Raw genomic sequence first — 23,672 nt, forward strand, 5'->3', positions numbered from 1 at the left:
ATCCAAAGCAATTTCAACTGGCAAGTGGAGAGGATTCCCGAGACATCTCCTCTGTCTCCAAAACACACAAGGTCTAAATCAAAAAAAGGGCAGCAATGGGCAGAGTCGCGGTGCAGCACGCCTAAGCCGTGGCTAAGTCGCGCAGCCAGTGGCCATAATGAAAACTGCTCTGCGGAGTGTGCCCAGTGGCGGTCAGACAGATCCACCCGCTGCAGCGCTGCACAATGAGGCTGTTATACTCATGACAAGCATCTCTCTCTGCCCAGACGCCGTGCTCAGAGAAAACTGTTGACACCCACAAAATACAGTTCCCATTACATCACGCGGAGGCCCATCGCAACTTTTTGGGAGTAATGTTAAATTTAGTTGAGCCATCAGTCACTCCACCCAACGTGGTGTCATGATATTCTGCAGCCGCAGCAGAAGCAGCTCTAACTATTTTAAAGTACAGAATGCAAAGAATTCAAAGAAGGGACAAACTGTTCTCCGTATGCAAACAATCACATTGCTCCTGATCCACTGTTCCTTACAGTAAACAGTAGACGTACCTATTGTCTGAACCAGACGCTCACTGTGTATTCAGAGCAGCAGCCATGCCAGATGTTACATCTTATATCAAAATGTAATTTGCATACTGTCTCAGAAAACTGGCTTTGTTTCCCCGCCGAAACATATGAAGCAGGATTGCGCCGAGGAACTCTTCAAAGGTAAGAGGCTCAAATTTAGTTGCCTCCATTGCAAATTGCAGATCAACTTTCTTTGCTGTGCTGAACACACGGGCCTAGCGTGATTCCTGAGGCAATGCACCTGGGCTTCATCTTTCTGGACCATGTGGTATAAGGCGCAGCAAAGTCAAGTGGGGGGATGTAGTCGATGGTTATCTCGAGGAGGGAGAGAAACCCCCTCAGTTTCCACAGCTCTGCTTAAAGCTGGGTAGCCATTATGGAGAAATGAGTTTCCAGTAAAAGCAATTTCATTGTTTATTGACAGTAATATGAGTATAGTGCGGTGACAAAAAAGAAAGTGTCATGTTGTTTGCCTGGGTTTGGCATTTTTTCACTCGCACTTCTCATCCAGAAGTAGAGAAAAGTATATGAAAAGAGGCTTGTGTCTCGACTGAAAGTTGATTTTCACTTCCATTCTTTGGCACAGATGGAAGCCAGTGCAGACTTTGACTTAAGCACAAACAGCAGGATGTTCAACAAGAGTGCACTTCACTAAAATTATGTTCCTCGTACTGTCATTTTAAAGAAAAAAAATCCAAATATAACATTAATATAATAAGGTGGGATTTTTTTGGCAATTCAAAAAACCATTGCTGTCTGGCAATTTGTTCGAATAACCCATTAATTAATTTTCATCCACTAACCCAGTTGATTCACCTTTTTGTTCATTACAGATCCAGTACGTAGGGTTTAAAGGGATATACTGGCAGAAATGGAATAAAATATGAGAATATATGTATGTTTCCTTTTGTGTATAATCACCTGAATATAAGGATTGCCACGTTTCTGTTACCTTACACAATAAGCAGCATCAGAAGAATTATTATTATTATCATTCAGTGTTTAAACCAGCGTAAATCACCAGGTTCGTTTGTATTAGACAGGAGGAGACCTCTGCGGAACATCTGGATCTTAAGTTATCAGAGGCAAAGGGTGAGCACACATTAGCAAGATGCTATGCTAACAGTCTCTGACGAGTTGAGCAGCGTTGGATTTGTAATGTGAAATTGCTTTTTTTCTGTGTTTTTACTATTTCAACCACCTGGTCCATTTGTTTTGGAGAGGAGGAGACCTCCAGTAAAAATCTCCCGAATAATGAACTCTGAAAGAATTCTAACTGGGAGAAGTTTCAGCTGGTTGCAATGTGCAATCCTCACCACTAGATGCCACTAAATCCCCCTAAATCTTACACACACTGCTCTGTTAATCCTTAAAATTGCAAAAAAAAGGTTTACTTACTTTCCCTGAGGTAATTGAGATGAGAGAGAAGCACTTCGGCGTTGTACATGGTGGTGAGCCGGAGGAAGTCGTCCTTGCCCATCTTGCAGAGCTCTTTGCCGTCTGTGTTCTGAAACATGGCCGTGTCAATCTCTAACAGGCCGTACTCCTTGATGGCCCACTCTAGCCACTGGCGCACATGGTCCTGGGTCCACAATGAGGGGTCTGAAGGAAGATAGAAGAGTAAGAGAGAGGAAGTTTATTGACTCCATAAGAATAGCTTCTGGAAAGACGCAGGGACGGCGGCTGGGAGAGCCTCGTATCTGACTCAGGTAAAAGGAGGGGGGTAGTGAACAAATTGGAAACAGAATTTTGTTTCAGTGGCAGACCTCTTTCAGCTACTCGTAAATATTCTTTGTTTTGTTTTAACCACATGAATAGGATTTACCAGATGACTCGTGTTATCATTCAGAGAGAATTCACTCTGAAATTCCTCCCTGTGATTCATACAGTGTAGTTTATTTTGCATTGTATTTGAAAGTACTACTCGACACAAGTCTAATACACTGCATAGCCAATCTGGAAACCAAACCCTAAACTTACCGCTTGTGGTTAAGGAGTGGCCTCAATGTGGAGCTCCATTAGGTTAACAGATGAGTGGACATTTGCACCAGTTTAGCTAACACTTGAATAGCCTTTAAAATGGAAACTTCACCAAGGCTCCATTCGATTTTAATTAAATGAGTTACATGTGCTCATTTTTGGGAAAGTACAGTCATTCTCTTTGGCTCTCCGGCTTACGTGTAACAACGTAATCAACTTACGTGTTAAAATTGCTTTTCTAAAGGCTCTAACCCCGAAACTGCACTTGTTAGTCTGTGAACTGTGTTATTTCACATTCTGAAAGTTCAGAATTGTGTAAACAGTGAAGAAATATAAAGGTCTGGCAGGAAAACAGACATCTCTACCTGCACGCATTCAGCTGTGCTCCCATGAGAGATGTAAAACGTTGGAACAATGCTTTACCCCACAAACCAGCTAAATAGAAATGGGACTCATAAAAAATTTACAGCATTGGCAAAATTATACCAAAACAGAACAGTGATTCTGTCTGTAATCGCAGCAGCAGCGGCACAGAGAAACACCTAGGACAATTAGCACCTGTATAAATATGCAGTAAATATTCAGATACACTGTTTTACGACACACTCAACCTTATCCACCTCCTCCATCTCATGTCAGATATGTTTGCTCATTATTATTACATACCTGCTGGTACAATGACTCTCCGCTCATTGGTGGTCATGTTTGGGGGAGGGGCATTCTTCTCATCCATGTAGGTTCCATAGTTCATCTGAGACCCGTCGGTACCCCCCACAAGCTTATTGCATTTACCCACACTGCAGTCCACTGGAGACTCCCTGCTGCACAAACACACACATACAAGAAAGTTGTAAAAATATTATCAGCAGATAAATTGGGTGTTGTTGGTTTTCTTTTCCACTCATTGACTTTGGCAGGGGATTTTCAAGCCCTGCGCTGGCCAAGTTTATCTAGCATTACAGGCAAAAAGTGAAAGGCAGATGTGGTAAAGAAACATTTTGTTGAAAGACAAATGACAACATTTATAGGAGCAGCTGTAGTGATAAACACTAAATGTCTAATACACCTAAAAAAGATACATAAAAACAGACTGAACACTAAAAAAATACAAGAGACAGGAAGTGGTTGTCATGCCATACCTGGATCCATTCATGTGCTCATATTCTCTCTTGACGTTGACCCGCACTGGTTGGTTGATCCACTCCTGCTGTGGGGGCAAGGGGTTGATTTTGTGGGTCTGGCCGTAGTCTTGTGTGCCAGATGCAGTCATATCTGTCTTGGGGAGAGGGGCAGCAGCAGCGTACGGAGGCTCAAATAGGGACTGGTCTTCACTCACCACTGATAGCGCCTCCTGTAGGTGGAAGGAGTGAATAATTGGTATGCAAATTGGTAATGCGAGCAAACTCTGAATAAATCGTACGTAGGCCATCCTAACTAAAATACATTTTCAAGAAATAGCCTAATTTGATATTTTGGGAAATAGGCTTATTTGCTTTGTTTCAGAGAGTTAGATAAGAAGATTCATACCACACTTAAGTGTCCCTTTATAGGAGCACTTCACCCCCCAAATGACCGTTTGTATTTCAATTACTCACCCTGTATTATGCTAGATTTGTGAGTCCTTGTCCTTGATAACTTTAATTCATACACTACCACTTTTAACAACAGTAAAACTATATCAAAACACTCTCACACAACATGTAAAGTATAATCTCCAGCCAGAGCCAGACTCCATTGACAAAAACATCAATTTTACCTCACTAAAACACAGGACCTGCTGGTTTACCACTGCCTCCATCAGTGGTTTGTTGGTGCTATTGTGTGACTTTGATGAATCTGAACGCACCCTTTAAAATGCCGAAGTCACACAGTAGCAGAAACAAATTGGCTGATTGAGGCAGAGGTACACCGGCAGCTCCTGTGTTCAGTGAGGTAAAATTACTGTTTTCGTCAATGGAGTCTGGCTCTGAAGACAGCATAGATAAAGTTTCACTTTCCATTCAGTTTGCCATCAGAAAGAGTCGCCTGTTTAGGAAGCACTGAGCATTCAACTAGATAAATGAGATTATACTGCAGGAGTACTTTGAGAGTTTGTGATATTTAATTCATCGAAAACTTTCTCACAAAGTTTTCTTTAACATAACAAGGGGTGAGAATCTGATATACAAGTGGCTATTTGGGAGGGTAGGTCATTCCTTTCAAGTAAGACTACAGCCGGCAAATGGTTAGCTTAGCTTAGCATAAAGCCTGGAGGCAGGTGGAAACAGCTAACCTGGCTCCATCCAACTGGAACAAAATACGCCTACCAACAGCTCTAAAGCTCACTAATTAACACATTATCATATTATATTAACACAGGGCCGTTTCCCTATGCTAAGCTAACCATCTGGTGGCTGTAGTTTAATATTTTACAGACTCTTGGCAAGAAAGCAAAAAGGCGTATTCTCCAAAATGTCCAAACCGTTTCAAGTGGTGAGACATAGTCATTGTATAAAGAATGATAAAAACAAACGCTCAAACATGAGCAGATGCAACTCCAGTCTTTCATTTGACACTACCCGGAAACTTGTGATGTCAAATTTTCAATCTCTTGTGTATTTATTTGTTTACAGCAATTATGTGCAGTTATGGGTTATATCGCAGTCTGGCATCCTAAGTAGTTTGTGTACACAGCCCACGTAGCAACTGTAGCTTCCTGTTGATGTTAGGGTGACTTCAAACATGCCCGCAGTGGAGTAAGACAGAGTTGAAGGCTTGGGCGCCAACAGGGCACTAGGTTACTGACATTATCAGTCAACATGCACAGCGGTTCCACCAGTAATGACCCACAGGTTCACAAATAAAACTGAAAATAGCGTCTCAGATTCTCTCGTTGACTGTAATGAAAATATTCTGCACTAAATTTTCCATATTCCTGTTTGTGTGATGATTTTCTCTCACCTATCATCTTCCTTCATTAGACCTAAAAGTCCCCCGTCATGCCCTGATGTGTCTGTCTTGTCTGAGCGTCAGGCTTCCCTCCACAGCTGAAGACTCAACAGAAGCAGGGGGGGTCACGGCTACACTGACCCCTCTGCTGTGGCTCAGCTGGAGCAATGTAAGTTTATTAAAGAAAACAAACGCAGAAACTCGCGGCTGGCCAAGATATTACGTGGTTTCCAACATGCTCCACGTGTAATGCCTTGAAAGTAAAGCATGGGTTGTGTACCCGGTGAGTTACGTTTTAACACACAGATGTCACAGCTTAGTGTTGGACAGTGAACAGAGTCGGGCAACGTCACCATCTCAGAGCGCTGCCAGGCAACGTTCAGCTGGCACACAATGGCAGTCAGGCTTTGTTATAATTGCTCCATCCATCATTGTGAACAACAATCAAACAAACAAATAAAGAAAAAAACAATAAGCAAGTCAGAATATCAAGTGAAATCATTACAGTCATATGCTTCTGCTGGGGATTAGGCTCGGGTCTGATGCACATCTGGATCTGATAGGATCTGATGGCACAGCTTAGACCGAGACGTGTCTAATTCCCCAGGACTGAATTATTTCATTCCAAAATGCCACATATCTGCTTCAGGGGGAAAATGCTACTTGATATTCATTGATCAGTATTTCCAACATGTAGCCGTTTGCATTCTCTAGAATGTTGCTTTTATGAAAGCTAAATCCTCGTGATCTCACATAACTTCAGTATCATTCCATTCAAAGACATTTCATGCAAGTTGAGCATTTTCACTTATCCCTATTTGGATGATAAATGTCTCTGTTGTGGCACAAGGTTTCATTTATACAGCTAGAGGTTGACTGTGACAATGTGCGCATACACTAAAACACTACGGTGACTGTGAACGGCAAGGATGCTCTTTCACCAACTCCATTTTGACTGACTTTCCTTTAAGTTAACATTTAATTTCCTTTAAATACAATTATCACAGCCTGGCTATCTTTACAGCAGATATAGCTGCTTCATACACTATAAACACAAACCAAATGACTCTTGATTTAACTTTGAACTTATCTATGTAAAGAGAAAAAATGATGCTGCATGCTTTGAGTAAATCTGAGTTCTCAAACAAGAAATATGAATAGAATTGCATATACATTTATTTCATTTATTATCAATGGCAGGAATTGATCTAATATTGAACCATGCATACTTTTATGCTGATTAGCAACCACTTAATCTGCACATTTCCTTAATTACTAAAGTTGAAATCACTCTAAATAATATTTGAAACCATCGCAGATGCTGTGCATAAAAACTGATGTAAGAAAGTGGCATGTGAGGCCTTTGCTGTGTATCATCTCAGGTTATGGCGACCCTTGCAGTGGAAAAAAAAAGGTTTTAATTTGTAGTTGCACTATAGTGCCCTCTGTTGTAATACCACAGACCCACTACTGTCTGTGTCCACACAACATAAAGTGTAGATACAAAGAGTTAAAAAGTGTGACAGCTTGCAGACACCCTGGAATAAAAGGCACCTTCTGCTTAACTGTGTTAATGTGAAGAATGGATTGAGAAGCCAAACTTATTCTTAAACGAGAGGACTATCTTGTTTAATTTGTCTTCAGTTAGTCAGCTTTGTCTTTTAACAACTTTTATATGTACCACTTCAATAAAGCACTACTCCTCAGGTTAATGGGTGGATAAAAAAAGAAGAAGCTGAACCTCTCCAGAGCATTTAACCATCTCGCCAGAATTAGATTTTCCAGTGATTTCATCAGTGGATCCATCATAGTCTGAAATTTGGCAGCAGGACTCACTATCTGAGCAGAGCACACCAGCTCGTCTGCGGATGATAAAGTGTAGAAGAGTGAGGGAATGTCTCATTACAGCCCGATAAGGACTTACTGAGCTATTAAGACTGTTGCACGTTATATTTACAGTGACATATCAGCCTGTGCAATAGAAACCATGATTGGCAAGTGGTGTGTGCCTATCAAGATTGCAGAGGGTTTTTAAAAATAGGATCACACCACTCTTGTGAAGAGAAGCTGAAAGGATGACAGACCACTGCCTATGTTTTCTTTCCAGTATCTGCAGGGAACACACACATGCTGCCCGCGAGAGCTACACAGTTACACTCTGTCTCTCTGTTTTCTGTCTGTCTCACAATGTCCACAGATAACTCTCCACTCTTAAACAATCTAGATTAATTCCCCCCAGAGGACCATATCTGAACATACACCCTGAAAATTCTGCCTAAAAAAAACATCATTTAGTTTTTAAAAACATTTTTGAAAGCATAAGGAGGATCCAAATTCTATTTTTGTAATATATCTTTCTGTACAGCCAAGGGGAAAAAACATCAATTAAAACATAACTCAGCTGTTAAACTACAGGCACTATTATAAGCATTGTGTGAGTGTGACACCTGCTGGGAGCCACCTCTGTTCTGTTTACATCAACTACGTCTATCTCTCCAAATGCGTCACGACGCGTCTGGAGCACACTGGATTCATGCAATAGCTCCACATCCAGACTACACGTGTGATTGTTTGGCGTTCACACACAGCCATCAGGAGCCACCCAGGGGGGGGGGCATTCCTGTCTTTTGTTTAAGGAGGAAGAGGAAACCTGTCAGGAAAAGATTGTGTGCAGCAGGAAGCTCTCATGGCTAGAGAGCCCTTCCTTTCTTTTAGCGAGCATGAATGCGGCTAGCAGCCAGTCATTTACACCCAAGGATTCAATTATGATTACATTAATTGTCAAAACTTCTTGCTTTGTTACAAACATCCAGGCTGGGACATTAATGTCCTCCTGCAGCGTGGCTTTCATTTTACATATAACAAAACAATCACAGCGCTGTGAGCGCTGAATGACGGGATTTAAGTGACTATATGCAGCCTGACATTTTTTAGTCTGGCCAACGTTTACACTCTCCCCAAACTCACACCACACCCAGCCGCCACAAACCCGCCACTTTAAATTTCCAAAAGAAAACACGTCGTTTTACTTTTCAGCAACAATAAGAGCAAATGCAGACGCTGCATTGTTCCGAGCTTACACTTGTTAACCGGAGGACACAGACTGAACGCGTCGCAGGGTGAACTAATAGAGACTTGCCATTCAACATCTGGTGGCTGCAGCCATAATGCATCTGGAATTTGACTGTCGGGGGCCAGTAGCCAAAGTTAATGTAGACCAGCGCTCTTGACTACCAACATACCGTTTCAAAATAGTTGTGTAACTACACAAAAAGCGAGCCAAGGTATCATTGTGAAGTCTGTGGGTTTTAAGTGTTGCAAACTGAGCAGTTACAGCATGAAGTTACCAAATGACAGCTTTCCTTACACTTTCACAAAACTCTCTGTGCGACGGAGGGAGAGACGTTACAATTACCAACAGCAACGATGAAAGACAGAGATATCATTTCTTGTGTAAATACCAAACCACCACACTTTTTGACCCACGACAGGATCTTCGGACCGAGCCGGGCGATGTGCCACACCGCTGTTGCGCAGCTCGACACATCGTATCCAGCGGTACATCCAGTCATGGGCTATTGCTCAATCCCTGCTGCCCAGACTAAACCAAAAACGTTGAACTCGTGGATTACCTATACCTATATAAAAGTTAACAGCCGGTTGTTTGAAATAAAAAGCCACTCCTTTTTGCCTTTCCAGACGTGCGTAATTGTGCGCTTGGTCCACAAAATCCAAAGCGTGACTCTGATTTAGCCTTGAATCCACACCGTAGCGTGTCCTCACAACCAGGCGGCTTATTGAAAAAAAAGAGAGTGGATACTTTCAAAGAAAGGGGAAAAAAGAAGGAAATCTGGTTACCGCGTTCAGACCGAGAGAAAAAAGCCGCTCATCGTCGTCAGATTGGAGGTCCCAGCTCACAGACCGACACACAGGGGCATTTCAACCCATTGCTTAAAAAAAAGGAGGCGCAACTCCGAAAAAGCAGTCTCCCACAAACTCATACACCCCGTTCTCCACCCTTACCTTAATAGTTCCGTCCATTTTGCGCAATTTTCAGCGGACCCCGACAATATCCCAAACATGACACGCTCCTGAATTAATTCCAGCCCCCGGTATGTGGCGGAGAGAAAGAGACACTTTTACCGGATTGAGTTTTTTCTTTCCTCTAAATTTGGGAAGTGAAGTCACCACTGTTGAGAAGGTTGCGAAGGAAGCTGTGTGTCACCGAAAGCCCTGCCTTCAAAAAAGCAGGATACTGTCCCAGAGAGATAAGCAGGGAAAACAATTGAGTGTTCGCTCCACTGTTATGTTTTTCTGCTCGGAAATATTTACAGGATGACTGCCTGCGTTGTGCACAGCCATTGCTGTGTAGCCTGTTGTAGAATAGGCGTGTGTGTTTTGCTTTCCCAGTAGTGTCACAGATGGCGTGGAAGAGTTTACTATTTGTCCGACTTATGAATATTTCTGCACACATTTAACTGAGGGTTTTCGAGTCTGAGCTTTGTCGCAGGACACTCTAAAGTTATGTGATCCAGTGTTTTAGAGCGCTTTTGGTTCACGCCTACACACTTCGGGCTTGCATCTGGCCATGCCTCCATCACTCTGTAAATCAGCCTATTCTCTGTTTTATCCTATATTTCATAGTGAAAGTGATACGTGAAATAAAGTTTATCTTTGAATGTGGACAGATGTTTCTCTCGGACTTGCTGATGGAGCTCTAAATCAGAGCAGGAGAGAAACCTGAACACCTATGGCAGGAGCTGTTGCAACCTTGTCTTTTTTGTTACAGCTCTCTGTGAAGTTTTCCTGAGACACCATTAATAAAAGCCAAGCATTCAGCTCCTAACCGCACTACAGTCTGAGGGTCTGCTCTACACGTGTGCGTCTGCTGTTCCGCGCAGGACTGAATGGATGAAACGCAGCCTGCGTCAACAAAGCCACATTTGAAAAGGAGGACTGCAGAAAATAAATATTATTATTTTTGTTATCGGTTTCATTATTGAGTTTGCTATTGTTATTCACTCCTTTCCTCCTACTCGCTCGAGCTTTAAAAAAAAGAAGAAAAGAAAGAAAGAAATCCCCTAATCCCCACCCCCACATAGTTTTTTTTCTTTTCGTCTGCCCTATGAAATTGCCCTCATCAATTCAAGCATAATTTCAGTGCAGATGCGGGACATGGAGCCAGCTCTGAACGTGAGCAGACCAATAACACTGCAAGAAACTTCCATTTTTTTTACAGCACATTCTGCATTTCAGTGTCATTTTTTCTTGAAGACAAATAAAACAAATCTGGTTATCAAGTTAGATTTAGAGATTTGAAGGAAATCCACTTTAACCCAGATAGTATTATGTCAATTGTTTCAAAGATTTTAATCAAGCTTGAGTAGCCTTCCTCAGAGTAATACCGATCATTCCAGCAGTATTGAGAAAATCATTTGATCAGAAACGACTTTACTTTGCATGATACTACCAGTATTTGTCATGTTTAGAATATAATTTAATTGAAATGGCGATGACTATAGATGAGGATTTCTGGAGACGGCAGGGGGCATGCACCCCTCAATATATTTAGAACATGTACCCCCATGAAAACGTGATGGTAGCAGATGAAATTAAAGACATTTACATGATAAATTAATGTAGAAAATGCAAAATATGATGCGTTAAAATTCACCAGATTGCAGGAAATTTAGTGTTTGTTCTCATGATTTCTTGGAGGAGGAACCCCAAAACTGCCAAATTCTTCTGTGTCCCCCCCAAATGTTGAATCAAAACCTACGCCCTTGGTGATGATGAATATTTCTTGCAGTGTTGAAGTTCTGTCATGAAAGTGGCCAAACAGAGACTGCGCCGCCGCAGCGACTGACAGCAGGGCCGGCCTGTCTGCTTTCGACTTGGGGGTCTGGTGGGGCTGAGGGCCCCCACCCTAGGGACCACCACATCTGGATCCTGCTAAGGGTCAAGGCTTCTCCTGCCTGAGGCCAGTTCAGACTCGTGTAATTAAGGGAGACACCTTGTTTAACTCTTCAGTGACTGGTTTGGTTTCTTTTTTTCTCCTTCTCTCCCTCTATACATTCCAGTGTCTGAGGTTTTCATATAGGCATTTTACTTTGGGGAAACTGGTGGCAAATTAAAGAGGTGTTTAAGATGTGCCCTCAAGCTGGTGATTCACCATACAGGGATTTATGACCAGTAATAGAACCACATCTCTTAAAAACACCCCATTCTTTCTTAGTTATATACCATGATGTGCGTCTTTGGATTTATGTCATCAGGTTTTAACTTCCAAAATTAGTTTTGGTTGAGTAAATAATTTAAATGCAGTGTTATGAAACACTCCTGCAAATTTCCAGGATGCTTTTCAAATTACACAAAACCCTCATGTTTTTCCCTGAGAAGTCTGATTTTCTAATTAAACACCATCTCGCCAGCAGCTCGCCTCAGACAAGATCTCTGCCTCTCTGCATTAAAATACCTGCCACCCCACTCACAGAGCGCATTAGGAAGACTGGGGGTCCAGGACCTACCAAGACCATAATGAATACAGTGGTAACAAACATTTTGGAAGGCCAATAAACAGATGCAAGTTGGTTTACACAGTGAACCACAGAACATCTGGCTTGACGCTGGAACTAGACAGCCAGACATTTCTTCCTTACACCACGAGCCAGTAGCTCCTCTGTCTCTCCGCTGGGGCAACCAGCCAGAGGTGGGCGGACACTATACAGAGTTTATGTTCAGCAGCATTTCAATTGTTAGGCCCAGCCTTTCTTTCTTAGCATATAGGAAGATCGCAAAGATTCAGTGTATATGGATAATGAGATAAAGTGAAGCATTTTAAGGCCTAACAAGTGAAAACAATCTGTCAAATGGGGGGATATAAAGGGGGACATAAACTTTAAGAGGCTTCTTTAATCAGGCACTTTATCTTAACAGTGTGTTGAGTGCATTGTTTCATGCCAAGGTGCTGACACTTTCTTAAAACAGGTAAACAAGCATGTGATATTTTCCTTGCACTTTCTAAAAAATATTTTTATAGTGCAGTCTTTAAGGCTGCACATGAGCAATCCATGTGATCAGAGCTGAGGTGGGAAATTGCTCCAGTGAGTGTTGTGAGAAACTTTTCAGCGGAATGTTATTCCAAAAAAGAAATAGTCCCAGTCAACATGAGCCTGCTAACTTCTCTGTTTATTAGACAGCAGACTTGTATTCACATCATCCCTACTCCCTCGGCTAAAAGACAGCCCGAGTCAAAATACTGAGGGCAAAAAGTGGAGTCTGCAGCACATATAAGCACGAACTGTCTGGCCCCTCGCTCTAGGCCATAATTAATTTGAGATTTATTTTTATTGGAGAGTTCCAGTCTCGCCTGGCCTTAACCAAACAAAACCAAATGTTGGGCCGTGGATTCGCTTGAATGAGGAATATTTCTTTAAATTTTGTATTGAGGCGTGCCACATTCTGACCAATATCTCCCTGAGTGTGAGTGAGCCAGTGAGTGCAGCACTTGCACGCAAAACATACACGCTAACCCCGAATCCGGGCATAACAAAAAAAAAAATAACATTATTGGAATCAGAAGAAACAGAAATAAGTTAGTGTGCATCTCCCGAGCAAGTCAAAGCAGCTGTGAGATGCAAACACGGTCAAATTAAAGGTTAACTCCTTCCATACCTCTGTTTGTCCCTCACTGGCCTCCTGACTTTCTTTAGGGAGCAGAAAGACGCATTGAAAAGCATATTTTCTCCTCAAACATTCCGCGCTATTCAACTCTCTCACAACAAATCAGGAATTGTTCTGAGCCCCTGAAACGCCGAGTCTCTCTGCAGTGGCACAAACGCTGTGGCTGGATGAAAAGAGCCCTTATTCAAAGGGCAAATAAGTCTTCAAAACATTAACAAGTCACCCCCTGGAAAAATACCTTGATTATGAAGATATTACCAAAGCCCGCCTCTGCACAATGGCTCATTTTAATGAGGCACAATCCGAGCAGTCAGAGCATTATGATGATGGATGTGAGTAAACGTCATGCAGCCAAATTAACTGACACAACTGCGAGAAAAGTGCACATTGAACTTGACATTACACACCGTGTAGTCATATATGGTTTTATATAAAATATTTAATGGTTTCAGTGCCTGTGATATGTAGCAGTTGCAGGTATTCACGCTGCGCCATATGTGACGCGATGCAGTTTTTTTTTTTTTTTTTTTTTAATGTGAAAACCAGATGTGCGCTGTTTGCTTTATTTACATTCTCTGGACTGCAGAGAGGGAGAGGGAGAGGAGAGACAGAGGGACAGATTCATGACGTCAGACATAATAATGAGCCATAACAGCAGCATTTTTTGAAGACAAAGAGATCGACAGAAGTCGAGTTTGGCACCTCAGGTCGACCACAGCAGAGCCACATTTCAGCAAGTGATTTTACAGCATAAACATGCAGACATTCTCAACTAGAGGAGAAAGTAAGAAGGTGGTAATCAAATGCAACAAGCCTGGCATCTGCGTAAAGCTACAGGTGTTGAACTTGTAATATAATTTTGCAAGAAGCAAGTCCTTTTTCTTTTTCTTTTATAAAATCACCCAAACATTTAATTCAACTTGAGTCTAATGCAAATAATAAAATACACTTATAACTGCTTTAAACACTCAGAATAAAACTGAATTGTTGCACTTGACACTCACAGCCTGATTGAAAAAATAATGAAAGGACCCCAAAGTTTGTCCCTCCAACATTACCTGATCGAAGAGACGGTGGTGTCTTACCTTGACGTAAGACGACGTGTCAGGGACAGTTTGAAACATGTCTACTTGACAGACAGGCCCAAGGGTGCTCAGTGTCCAATGGGCCCTGAGAAAAGAAAAAAATATTATTATTATTATTATTATTATTATTATATGTAATTTAATTTGTACATGTATTATTTTAATGAAAGTCTGCTTAAATTGTATGCGTAAAATACCTCTCAAATACATTTCCTTGTAGTCAACAAGACCTCAATTAACACCTGACAGCTACCTGCCGCACAGCAAACACCCACAAAGTAGCAAACCGCGGGTTTTGTGAACTTCCACATATGGGTTACCACTTCCACCAAAATAAAGGGCAAGTCAAATTTGCTTAATGCCCCCCTCCTGTATGTCTGACTGCACACATGATCCTTTGATTCATCCATAGCGGCCTCATTTTTCTCCAGAGTGGTCAGAGGTATTAGATACGGGTAGGTTTTAATTACTGCTGTCAGTACATTAACAACACCAACTTCTACACCACTACTAACCTACTGGCAACATGGATGAATGACTCCAAGTCGCCCAATAGGAGCTGGGCAGCAAGACGCAGAAGAAGAAGAAGAAGAAGAAGAAGAGGGCCCCATCCCAACCCCCATCACGTTTTCCCCTAAAGCTTACCACATATTGAAACACTTTTCGCTTTAATAAGTGCAGCTTACAAAGTCTGGGGTGAAAGGGCACTTAGAGGACGGTGTCTTTAGCCCTTCCCTCCCTGTGCAATTATTAGGAAGGCGGTGGTATATACCATCACAAATGGCTGTGATAAAGCACATGAGCGTATATGGACCTCTATATTGGCAATGAGGACGCATCACTTAAAGTTCAACATATCTTAACAGTGCCCACGGGACATCATACTCCTGCTCAGTAGCATGTGTGCTCTGACCTGTTAGGATTATAAATATACAATCATGAGCCTACTCTGCATTTGAGCGTAATTAGTGGCGGATGCAGATCACGCGTTCTTGTGATCTGAAGCCAATACCTGACAGGGGAATTCAACAAAAAAAAAATGGAAAAATGAAACATTAAAAAACACAGAGGGACTTCTACCTTCCTACACACGATTAAGACTTTAATAGCACTACAGTTTTTTGCAGCGCATTTTTTTCACTAAATTCCTGCCCCATGATAAATTAGCCAAGGAAGAGGGGGTTATATATGAACGTGGCACGGTTTAAATACTTGTAGAGGACCAATGTTTTTTTTTGTCTTCTCGGCTCCTGCAGGCAGCAAACGCAGGGCTCGCCTCATAAAGTTCCCCAAATGCATCCAATTTCTTACGCGGTAGAAGGAGCATAGGATACCGCATCTGCAGCCAATTAAGCAGAGGAGGACTGGTGAATAACGGCGTGAACCTCCCTCCGAGACAGCCCCGTGGGCCGGGACCCCTCTAGTGTTACATTTTAAGCATCTTACCTTGCTGTTATCCATCATAAACGAGAGCCAACTGATTTTCTGCTAATACGCATTGCATTTTTTTCTCCTCACATATACCCTTAAGCTCCTACATGGATAGCCATTCTGCAGAGGTGAGCTGACAAAAGTGCAGTATTTTCGATTGCAAAACTCACACATAACTCACCTTAAATAAAGTAAAACTTCACAAAACAAGTCTGATGCAATAAGACAACCATTAACAGCAAGACTGACTGAGATGGAGGCTGCAGTTTCATTTCACCATCGGAGTCATTCCGAAACGATTGAGGTGCAAATGGTTTTTTTTTTACAATGTGACTGCGCATAAACAAAAGCAATAAAACAAGTGGAAATGATTTACTGTCCCCCTGCATGCACACCAAACCCTGCAGAGTTTGCCTGAGCAGGATCCTGAGCAAACACGACGGTATTTTTCTCACTCACCTGTCGTTCGTGTGTCGGTTGTTTGGTCTTTAATTTTCGATCTAATCACCCCTCCGTCAATTTCTAAATAATTAGTCCCGTCCAAGCAACGCCGTTTTCCAATGATGATGACAGTGAGTTATTTTGAAAAGGGGCTGAAAAGGAGCGCCGGGTGTATGAATGGAAATGTTGGCTGAGATGGGGAGACCTGCGACCAATGAGCAGCGAGAGAAAACCTCCCCTTGCCTGCCGTGTGAGGCCACTGAAGCATGAAATAGGGGAAAGCAGAGAGAGAGAAAGAGCGTCATAAATCTGCTTTTAAAAGTTTTTTTGGTGGCGGACAGTGCGCGGAAAAAAGCAAAATAGATTTTCAGGTTTTTTTTGCAGATTTTTAAAAAACAGTTACTAACTTTAATTTGTGATTAAGTTCATGCGCAACACTGCAAAAAAAATCTTAGCAGCGGTGGTGTATGTGGGTTGACTGCTCTGTGTACAGTAAGAGAACCTCAAATGCACCACAAACATTATTGCAAAACAAATTTTGATCCAAGAAATGTGATTGCACTTTCTCTCACTTTCCTTCTGCAAATGAGCCCTTACAGAAAACACTGTAACTGACAAATACCATATCATTCATAAGGATCTAGCTTGATGTGGGGTGTTTCTAGAAAACACGTCTCCCTAATATTCACACCTCTACATGCACAATAAACCATCATTTCCGTCGGTTACACTGATGATGAAAACACACATTTCTAGTGACTTTAACCCAGCACAATACATTTTAATAGTCAGCCACCAGCAGCATCCACTCAGGACACTCTCTGCAATGTTCACTCGTGTTCCTGTCTGTCCTCATGGTGACAGTTCCCGCAGGAATACAACCAGCAGCACGAGTTCCTCTGCCTTTTCCTGCTCAGTTGACCCCACTCACTTCACTAACTTCATTTCCTTTACATTGCTCGCCCTCATCTTCGACCAAGAGTCGCCCTCAAAGGATGTGGGGCAATTCACGGTGAGGAAAGTCGCCCAACCATGGCGTTTTATAGCCTCATCAAGGTCGCTATTTCACGCAGAGCAACCAAAGTGAAACAGAGAAGTAGCCCCTGGAACTTTTTCTCTTTGCATTGGAGAGCCTACAAGACATGCAGAAGATGAGTGTGAGGTTTAGGCCTATTGTAGCTCCAAGGATCCACTATAAAAAAAAAGATGCATTTTTCTTGCACATGATTACTTTGTATCATGTGATATTTTCTGTCAAGCATTGAGGTAAAGCCATAACAAAAAGGTCTGGAAACGTTTGGGAGAAATCAAATAGCCTAACGACACTCCATTATGTAAAACAATCACTTATAAAAACAGCACAGCCCTAAGAAGAAATATTACACTGACTGACTTCACTTTTTTTTACAGTGTTGGGGGGGTCATCTGGTAAAAAGGTCGTCTTTCATCACCGGCTAGACCTTCTGTTTGTGGCACAGCTTCCTAATGCAATGATTAAAAACAACAACATTGATAATAGTGTTCCCAGCATGAAACAATGGACGGAAATCCCAACATCCGTTTTACTGAAAAATGGCATTCATGCGCCTGCTGTGTTGCCTTCCTCAGGATACAGTAGAAGAAGTTTTCTAACACATTTGAACAGCAACTATTGAATGCTCGAGAAAAAAAAGAGAAAAGAAATATATTATGTTGTATCATATTAGCTGATATTAAAACTATTTTTTTTAAATGGACACAGACAAAGTTAAGTGTCACCATTTACCCAAAGCCAGCTTTTAAAGGGGAACCTCACAAGATTTTCCACCAGAATTCACTCTTAAATGTGCCATAAGCATTGATGGCATCACTTATTAGGTTAGATCCTATTTCAGTGAAAGGAATTTAGAATGAGAGGAAATCAGGGGTTGTTAAAATCAGCACTGACAAGACAAAGAAGAGTCAGGCATTTGGATATAGGCCTAACTGTTTGAAAATAGCATCCACTGTTGTGTGGCTGCAGTACTAGACCTAAACTAAGTTAATTAATATTTGCAGTTTCATTATTAGCACTTGTGTAACCTCAGATAGCAGCAACCATCTTACACACTGAATTCCATGGCTTTTCAATGACTTTCCAGGCCTAATTCTTCCAAATTCCAGGACCAAACACTGCACACTTTGAGACATGGATCAAGGTTAATCGCTGAGAGTGTTTCACAATAAAAAGCAGCAGGCTTTACAGACGCTCACAATAATTAAAAAAGAGATAGGCTTGTTTGTATAAACACTTCTTAACTGTGCTGCATAATAACTTGAATTTCTAATTGACAAAAAAATATTAATTTAAGCACTTTCAGTGACCCATGTCTGTTTTTTCTGTTTTCAAAAACAATCAAGGCCTTTTTTTTGGCCCTCAAATTCACAAAGGACCAATGTGAACCCAGTCAATAGCATGTCAGTTATCAGATGTTGTTGGATAGATCTGCTGTAACTGTCTAAATGTTCTGGCCCTGATTGCTTTGTCCTGTGTGGTAACACTCTGTCTTGTGCTTTTTAATGTGGTGAAAAAAAACAATATATTTGCAAATGCCTCTGTCTGGTTGTTTCATCAAGCCTTGCACCATCCAGGACTTCTTGTTTTTTGCCATGGTATTAACATTAAAATGTGGAATGTGGCCGTGAGGTGATAATGTGTCTTGCAAACGGCTTACACCAGAATCCCTAACAATTGTTTTTTATGATTATTTAGCATGCATTTGCTTTTATTTTGTTGCAAACAGAATCTCCTTCTGTACTTATAAAGCAAACTTAATCCTCCTGCGCAGCGAGGCCAAACAATCTGCCATCAACAGCTTCCCATATGCAGTCCTCTGCCAGTCTTTCCTCGCTGGTATGTTAACATTTCAGAGCTCCTTCTCTTGGGACTCTACCAAAAACACTTGTATTTGAGATGATGTGGGCAACATACAGACATCTGCGATTACATCGCCTAGAGTAAATGAAGCTCCTTACTCTGAACTGTAATGAGTTATTTATTTAGTCGAAGGGGCTACCGAGAGATGATCTGGAGATGGAGATCGGTCCCATTCCAGCCCCGCTTTTTTTGTTACTCCTTGGGGAGAGAGAAAATGGCAGTGTGGCACCAGGGAAGGCAGGGCAGAGTATCAAATCTTTTCACGCAAGCTTCCAGGCAGTCATGGGGCAGACATGGAACAGCATGTAAGAACAGGGCTCATGTTCAAAAGAAGTTTTCTCGCTTTAATATTTGTATCATTTTTACATGTTGAATTACAGTTTGAAAGATGTAACCAAGGAGATGTATTCCATGATAGTCATAATAACACAACTGTGACACCCCTCTTGACACATATGACAAACTTATTTTGTTGCAAGGAGAATAATAAAAAGGGTTTTGGGATGGTTTTCCCAACTTTACTTAACACTTCCCAACAACAAAATTCAAAGAAACTTATCAGAACTCTGCCTGTCCATTGAAAATAGCTCACGCAGAGTGCAGACAGCAGTCCACTTGTGTGTGTGGTGATAATTAGCAAGGGGAAGTATTAAATTAAAGCAAGGCAGTCATTTTATGAGGCAAGCATTTATGAAGGTAATAGCATCCCTATAAATTAACGACCTCCCAATGCCTCCTGATGTGTTGCCACTCATCAGGTCCAGAGCCAACCACTGATACGTCCACTGTGTGACCTCATCCGTTCAGTCTTGGTATTCTTGCCCTCAGGGGTTGTGGGGAGATGAGAGCTTGGGAGAGTGGATGTTTGTGGAAGGGACATGTGGTGTCGAGACAAAATGCATGTTATCATTATATATAATATGTTCTGGTATGCAGTTAATCAAGTGCAAAGAGTGTATTTAGGTCAGTGGTTAGTGTGTGTGTCTGTGCTTTATGCATCTACAGTGTGTGGCCGTATATTCACTTTTCACAACGCTACAAAATACTGTGAATATCTCTTTTCTGCAGTGTGTATACATGGATTTCCCAGACCACTTATCTTGTGTAAATTCAGCTGTAAGTGTGGACACACCCTGCCTGTAGTCCAGACTGGGCATGGGAAACAAGGTGCTCACTTTACATTTTAAATCAATCTCGGTTGCCAGGGGGAGTCATCCCTACATGAACAACATAGAGCTGAAATAAAGCCCCTGAAAATGACTGCTCCTGTGGAAAAAAAGCAGAGCAGGAGGAAAGCAGTGCCATTTAGAAAGCCTAAATCATCCCCTGAACTATAAATCCACTGACCGCTCATCATTCAGCAGCATTTTAAAAAGCCCTTAAAGAAAAACACTGAGTGAAATGAATATGCTGTCACCTCTCATTTGGGTCTGGCCCGCTGGCTCAATAAGAAAAGTGTTGTTCCCTGGAAGGCTGCTAGCCCGGGCTGAGCTCTCAGGTTTAGGGTTTACCCCTGTCCCGCATTCTCAAGGCTTTTGAGGCCCGCGTCTCTCTTTCCTCCCCCACGTCCCCCCAGACATGTCTGACAGGCTGAACTCGATGTGGGCTGCTCACCAGACTACAAAAATCATTCATCTGTGCCTTCAGACGGTCAAATCTGGATCTAATAAAGGGAGCTTGCCTATTGATCCTATTCATAGGGAAAGCTAATGCCAACTCTTACCACTTGAGGGCTCTCTGGCTCAAGCTAGAAGCGGCTCATTGAGGACTCTGGTACCCTTTTGTTTAGAATGGGGGACATTATGAACAGGCTGTGATCATCAACCTTTTTTTGTGTAAATAGGCTAAGGTGATTCATTTTTAATAAGTGTTTAAGACTATAGAGAAACCATTTTTCAACATTAGTTTGCATTAGGATACCTGTAGCTGTGATTCATCCAAAGACATACTGTATACAAATATCTTTGAGATAAGATGTTTGTTTGCTATTCTGGACCATCTGAAGCTTAAAAAAGCTTTGTGGGGTTACTGAGGCCAAAGACAACAACAGCACCCTCCCATTTCACCTGTGGCACAAACAAACATGTGAAACAGGAAACATACGCATGCTGCCGTGCTCTGACTCAGAGCCAGCCAGATGAGGATAGGACATTGTTTTTTTTTTTAAATGCTCAGTTGAAGCAGAATGTAAGTCCAAGCTGCCAAAACAACACAAGAAACATCCTCACACGAGCGGACACGGATAAGGAGGCATCTGAGAATGAAAGTAGGGAAGAGCAGTGAGAAGGAGAGTGAGTCACAGTCACTTTTAGGGTTGTGTTTATGTGTGGGTGAGGGCACTACCCCAAACGCCTAGGCAAAACCACAGCATTCCACGCCGGGTCTTAAAGAGACAGAGCGACGCTGTCATCATGGGTATATTTGGGGAGTAAAGTGTTAACATATGGTGAGGGCTATTTGAGATGGCTGGTGAGACGCACAGAAGCCAGTAGGTGGCCGTGCCAGCTCTCTGACTGCATTCTGACAGGAGACCTTAACAGATTAAAAATATATGTCAGGTAGAGTTTTGGGGAAAGAATGCACAGAGATTTGTGTTTCAATTTGGCAAAGTGACAGAAACTGAAAAATGTCCAAAAATCCCATCAAAATTTCACAACAGGATTATGTTTTTTAATTCAAAGCCAAGCAGACATTTAGTTTTGGCTTGTGTCATGCTACTGCTAAAAATGATGCTTTATAATGTACTGTATCTGCATTGCAGAGATCCAGTGATAGAGGGCAGAGTTGAGCTGTGAAACAAGTGTGATAGCAGAAGTATGTCATGTCAGGCTTGTGCTTGAAACTTTTCTCAGTAAGTTTCAAACCTCTGAGTGAATCAATGACGAAAACTTGCTAAAATATGAAATTTGGGCATCGTCATCTTTACTGTATCAGTTCCCTGGAGCCTTTACACTGACTGTAACAGTCCCAAGTTAAACAAAATAATAGTTCCCATGAGGTCATTTGATTTGGACCTTTAGGATTCCTGTATTGAGACCTTCTAATACATATCTTTAATTCAAGCTATTTAAAACTTGGCAGAAATTAGCACATCCAAGTGAAAATTGTGCAAAACCAGAGTTGCATTTACAGCCTGGAAGTCAAATCAAAATTTAACCAATCTTGTATACAGTATTGTGCATGCACTCTTTTTTGGGGGGGATGTTCTGTACATCACAAACTGTATAATGCAATGCTCGGTAACACAGCACTGTGAGGTGCCACACTGAAAGCATCTTCCATCCATAGACAGACAGCGGAGTGGGTGAGCATTCTGAATGATGACAGGCCCAGATTGCATGTAGAGGAAGAAAAACAGCTCACTGCTAGGAAGTGAGAGAAAGAAGACGAGAAGGCGAACGAGAAAATTAGAGAATTGTGTAGGTGTGAGGAGGGAGGTGAGAGCATGGCGGTGGTGTGGTGTTGTGCCGATGATCGGGTGGTTAGAGAGAGGCTGAGGCTAGGGTATGGGAGAAAAAAAAAAGTGTGTTAGTAAGGGGGTGTTTTGCAGAGAGGGCTTCGGAGAAGGAAAGAGAGGATGCAGGGAAGGAAATGAAATGGAGGTTATAGGGGGCAAAAAGAGAAACAGCCTGTTTCCTCCCCGAAAGTCCATGGTACAATGTGGACTTAACATCCTTAAACCATCAACTGAGCTCTAAAAATAACCCTGTATCTGCACAGTAAGAGGTGGGAGTGGGAGTAGGGGTGAGTGAGGTGTGGGTGAGTCGGGGCGGCTGGCGGTTGGAAATGGGAATCGGTGCATGAGACCGGGAGTGAAAAGTTGAGGAGAAACAAAGAAACACCACCCTGCCAGGCAGTGGTGATGAGAGATGGGCCAGAGATTGCGTGGCTGCTTGCGCATGTGTGTGAGACAGAGACAAAGATGGTGGAAGATAGAGAGGGAGTGAAAGTGGAGGAGACTGAATCTCAATCTAGACCCCAAAGAGACAGTTATCGCTGTGTATTGACGTGGGAGTGCAGGCTATGACTTGACCTGATGCAGATTTGTCTGCGTTGATGGACGCCTACTTGCCTACTTGAAGCTGCATTTCTGTTTTGGCACAGCTTTCCTCTCCTTTAGCCCAGAGAGACTATGATTTAGTAAAGTAGAATATCAGAGAACCTTTTGGGCCAAAGTACACCCTGACTTTCCTTCCTTATAAATGCTTGCCCTCGTAAAGTTTGGATGTGTAGAGTGCAGACATCACCCGTCTTGTAGAAGCCGTTCCCCAACTGTGACCACAATGCATTAGATGGTGAAAAATTCTGATGCTTTGCTGCCAGCTTGGACCCAACCACACAATCAAAAATTGATAAGATGGGTAAAGAGAACATGGGGTCTACCTACTGAGAAGGTAGCTATGATTGGTCCTAGGCCAACTGATGTCAAGCTCCTCACTCTGGCTTCATTTTTATGCAAAGATTTTCAAAACCCTCATCTAGCCTCGAAAAAAAACACCCCATGACCGCCTGTCTCCTCTGTGCCAGCTCGTTCAGTTGATTCACAGTGCCTGGACATACTAAGCAAGTAACCCATTTGAATCAGACTCGGAAAAACATGTGTGGCAGCAGGAAGTTCTCAGAGGTGCTTGCCAGATATTCATATTACGTTGGGATTTTCTG

The 23,672-nt window shown here is 42.2% G+C and overlaps 1 protein-coding gene across 7 annotated transcripts in view; it reads right to left on the bottom strand.

The window, feature by feature from the left end:
- Positions 1 to 16,317, bottom strand: part of fli1 (Fli-1 proto-oncogene, ETS transcription factor) — a 34,449-nt gene extending 18,132 nt beyond the window's left edge. Inside the window, exons 1-5 of one of the 7 annotated variants that reach the window (XM_050064160.1) lie at positions 16,133 to 16,317; positions 14,216 to 14,327; positions 3,686 to 3,897; positions 3,213 to 3,364; positions 1,965 to 2,168 (exon numbers count right to left, since the gene is read on the bottom strand). In XM_050064160.1, coding sequence (XP_049920117.1) covers positions 1,965 to 2,168; positions 3,213 to 3,364; positions 3,686 to 3,897; positions 14,216 to 14,281 — 634 coding nt within the window. In that variant the 5' untranslated portion in view covers positions 14,282 to 14,327; positions 16,133 to 16,317. The other 6 variants (XM_050064169.1, XM_050064153.1, XM_050064186.1 and 3 more) reach the window with 6 other exon arrangements.
- Positions 16,318 to 23,672: the final 7,355 nt, after the last annotated feature.

Source organism: Epinephelus moara, chromosome 2 (genome assembly GCF_006386435.1).
Source record: "Epinephelus moara isolate mb chromosome 2, YSFRI_EMoa_1.0, whole genome shotgun sequence".
NCBI classification, from domain to species: domain Eukaryota; kingdom Metazoa; phylum Chordata; class Actinopteri; order Perciformes; family Serranidae; genus Epinephelus; species Epinephelus moara.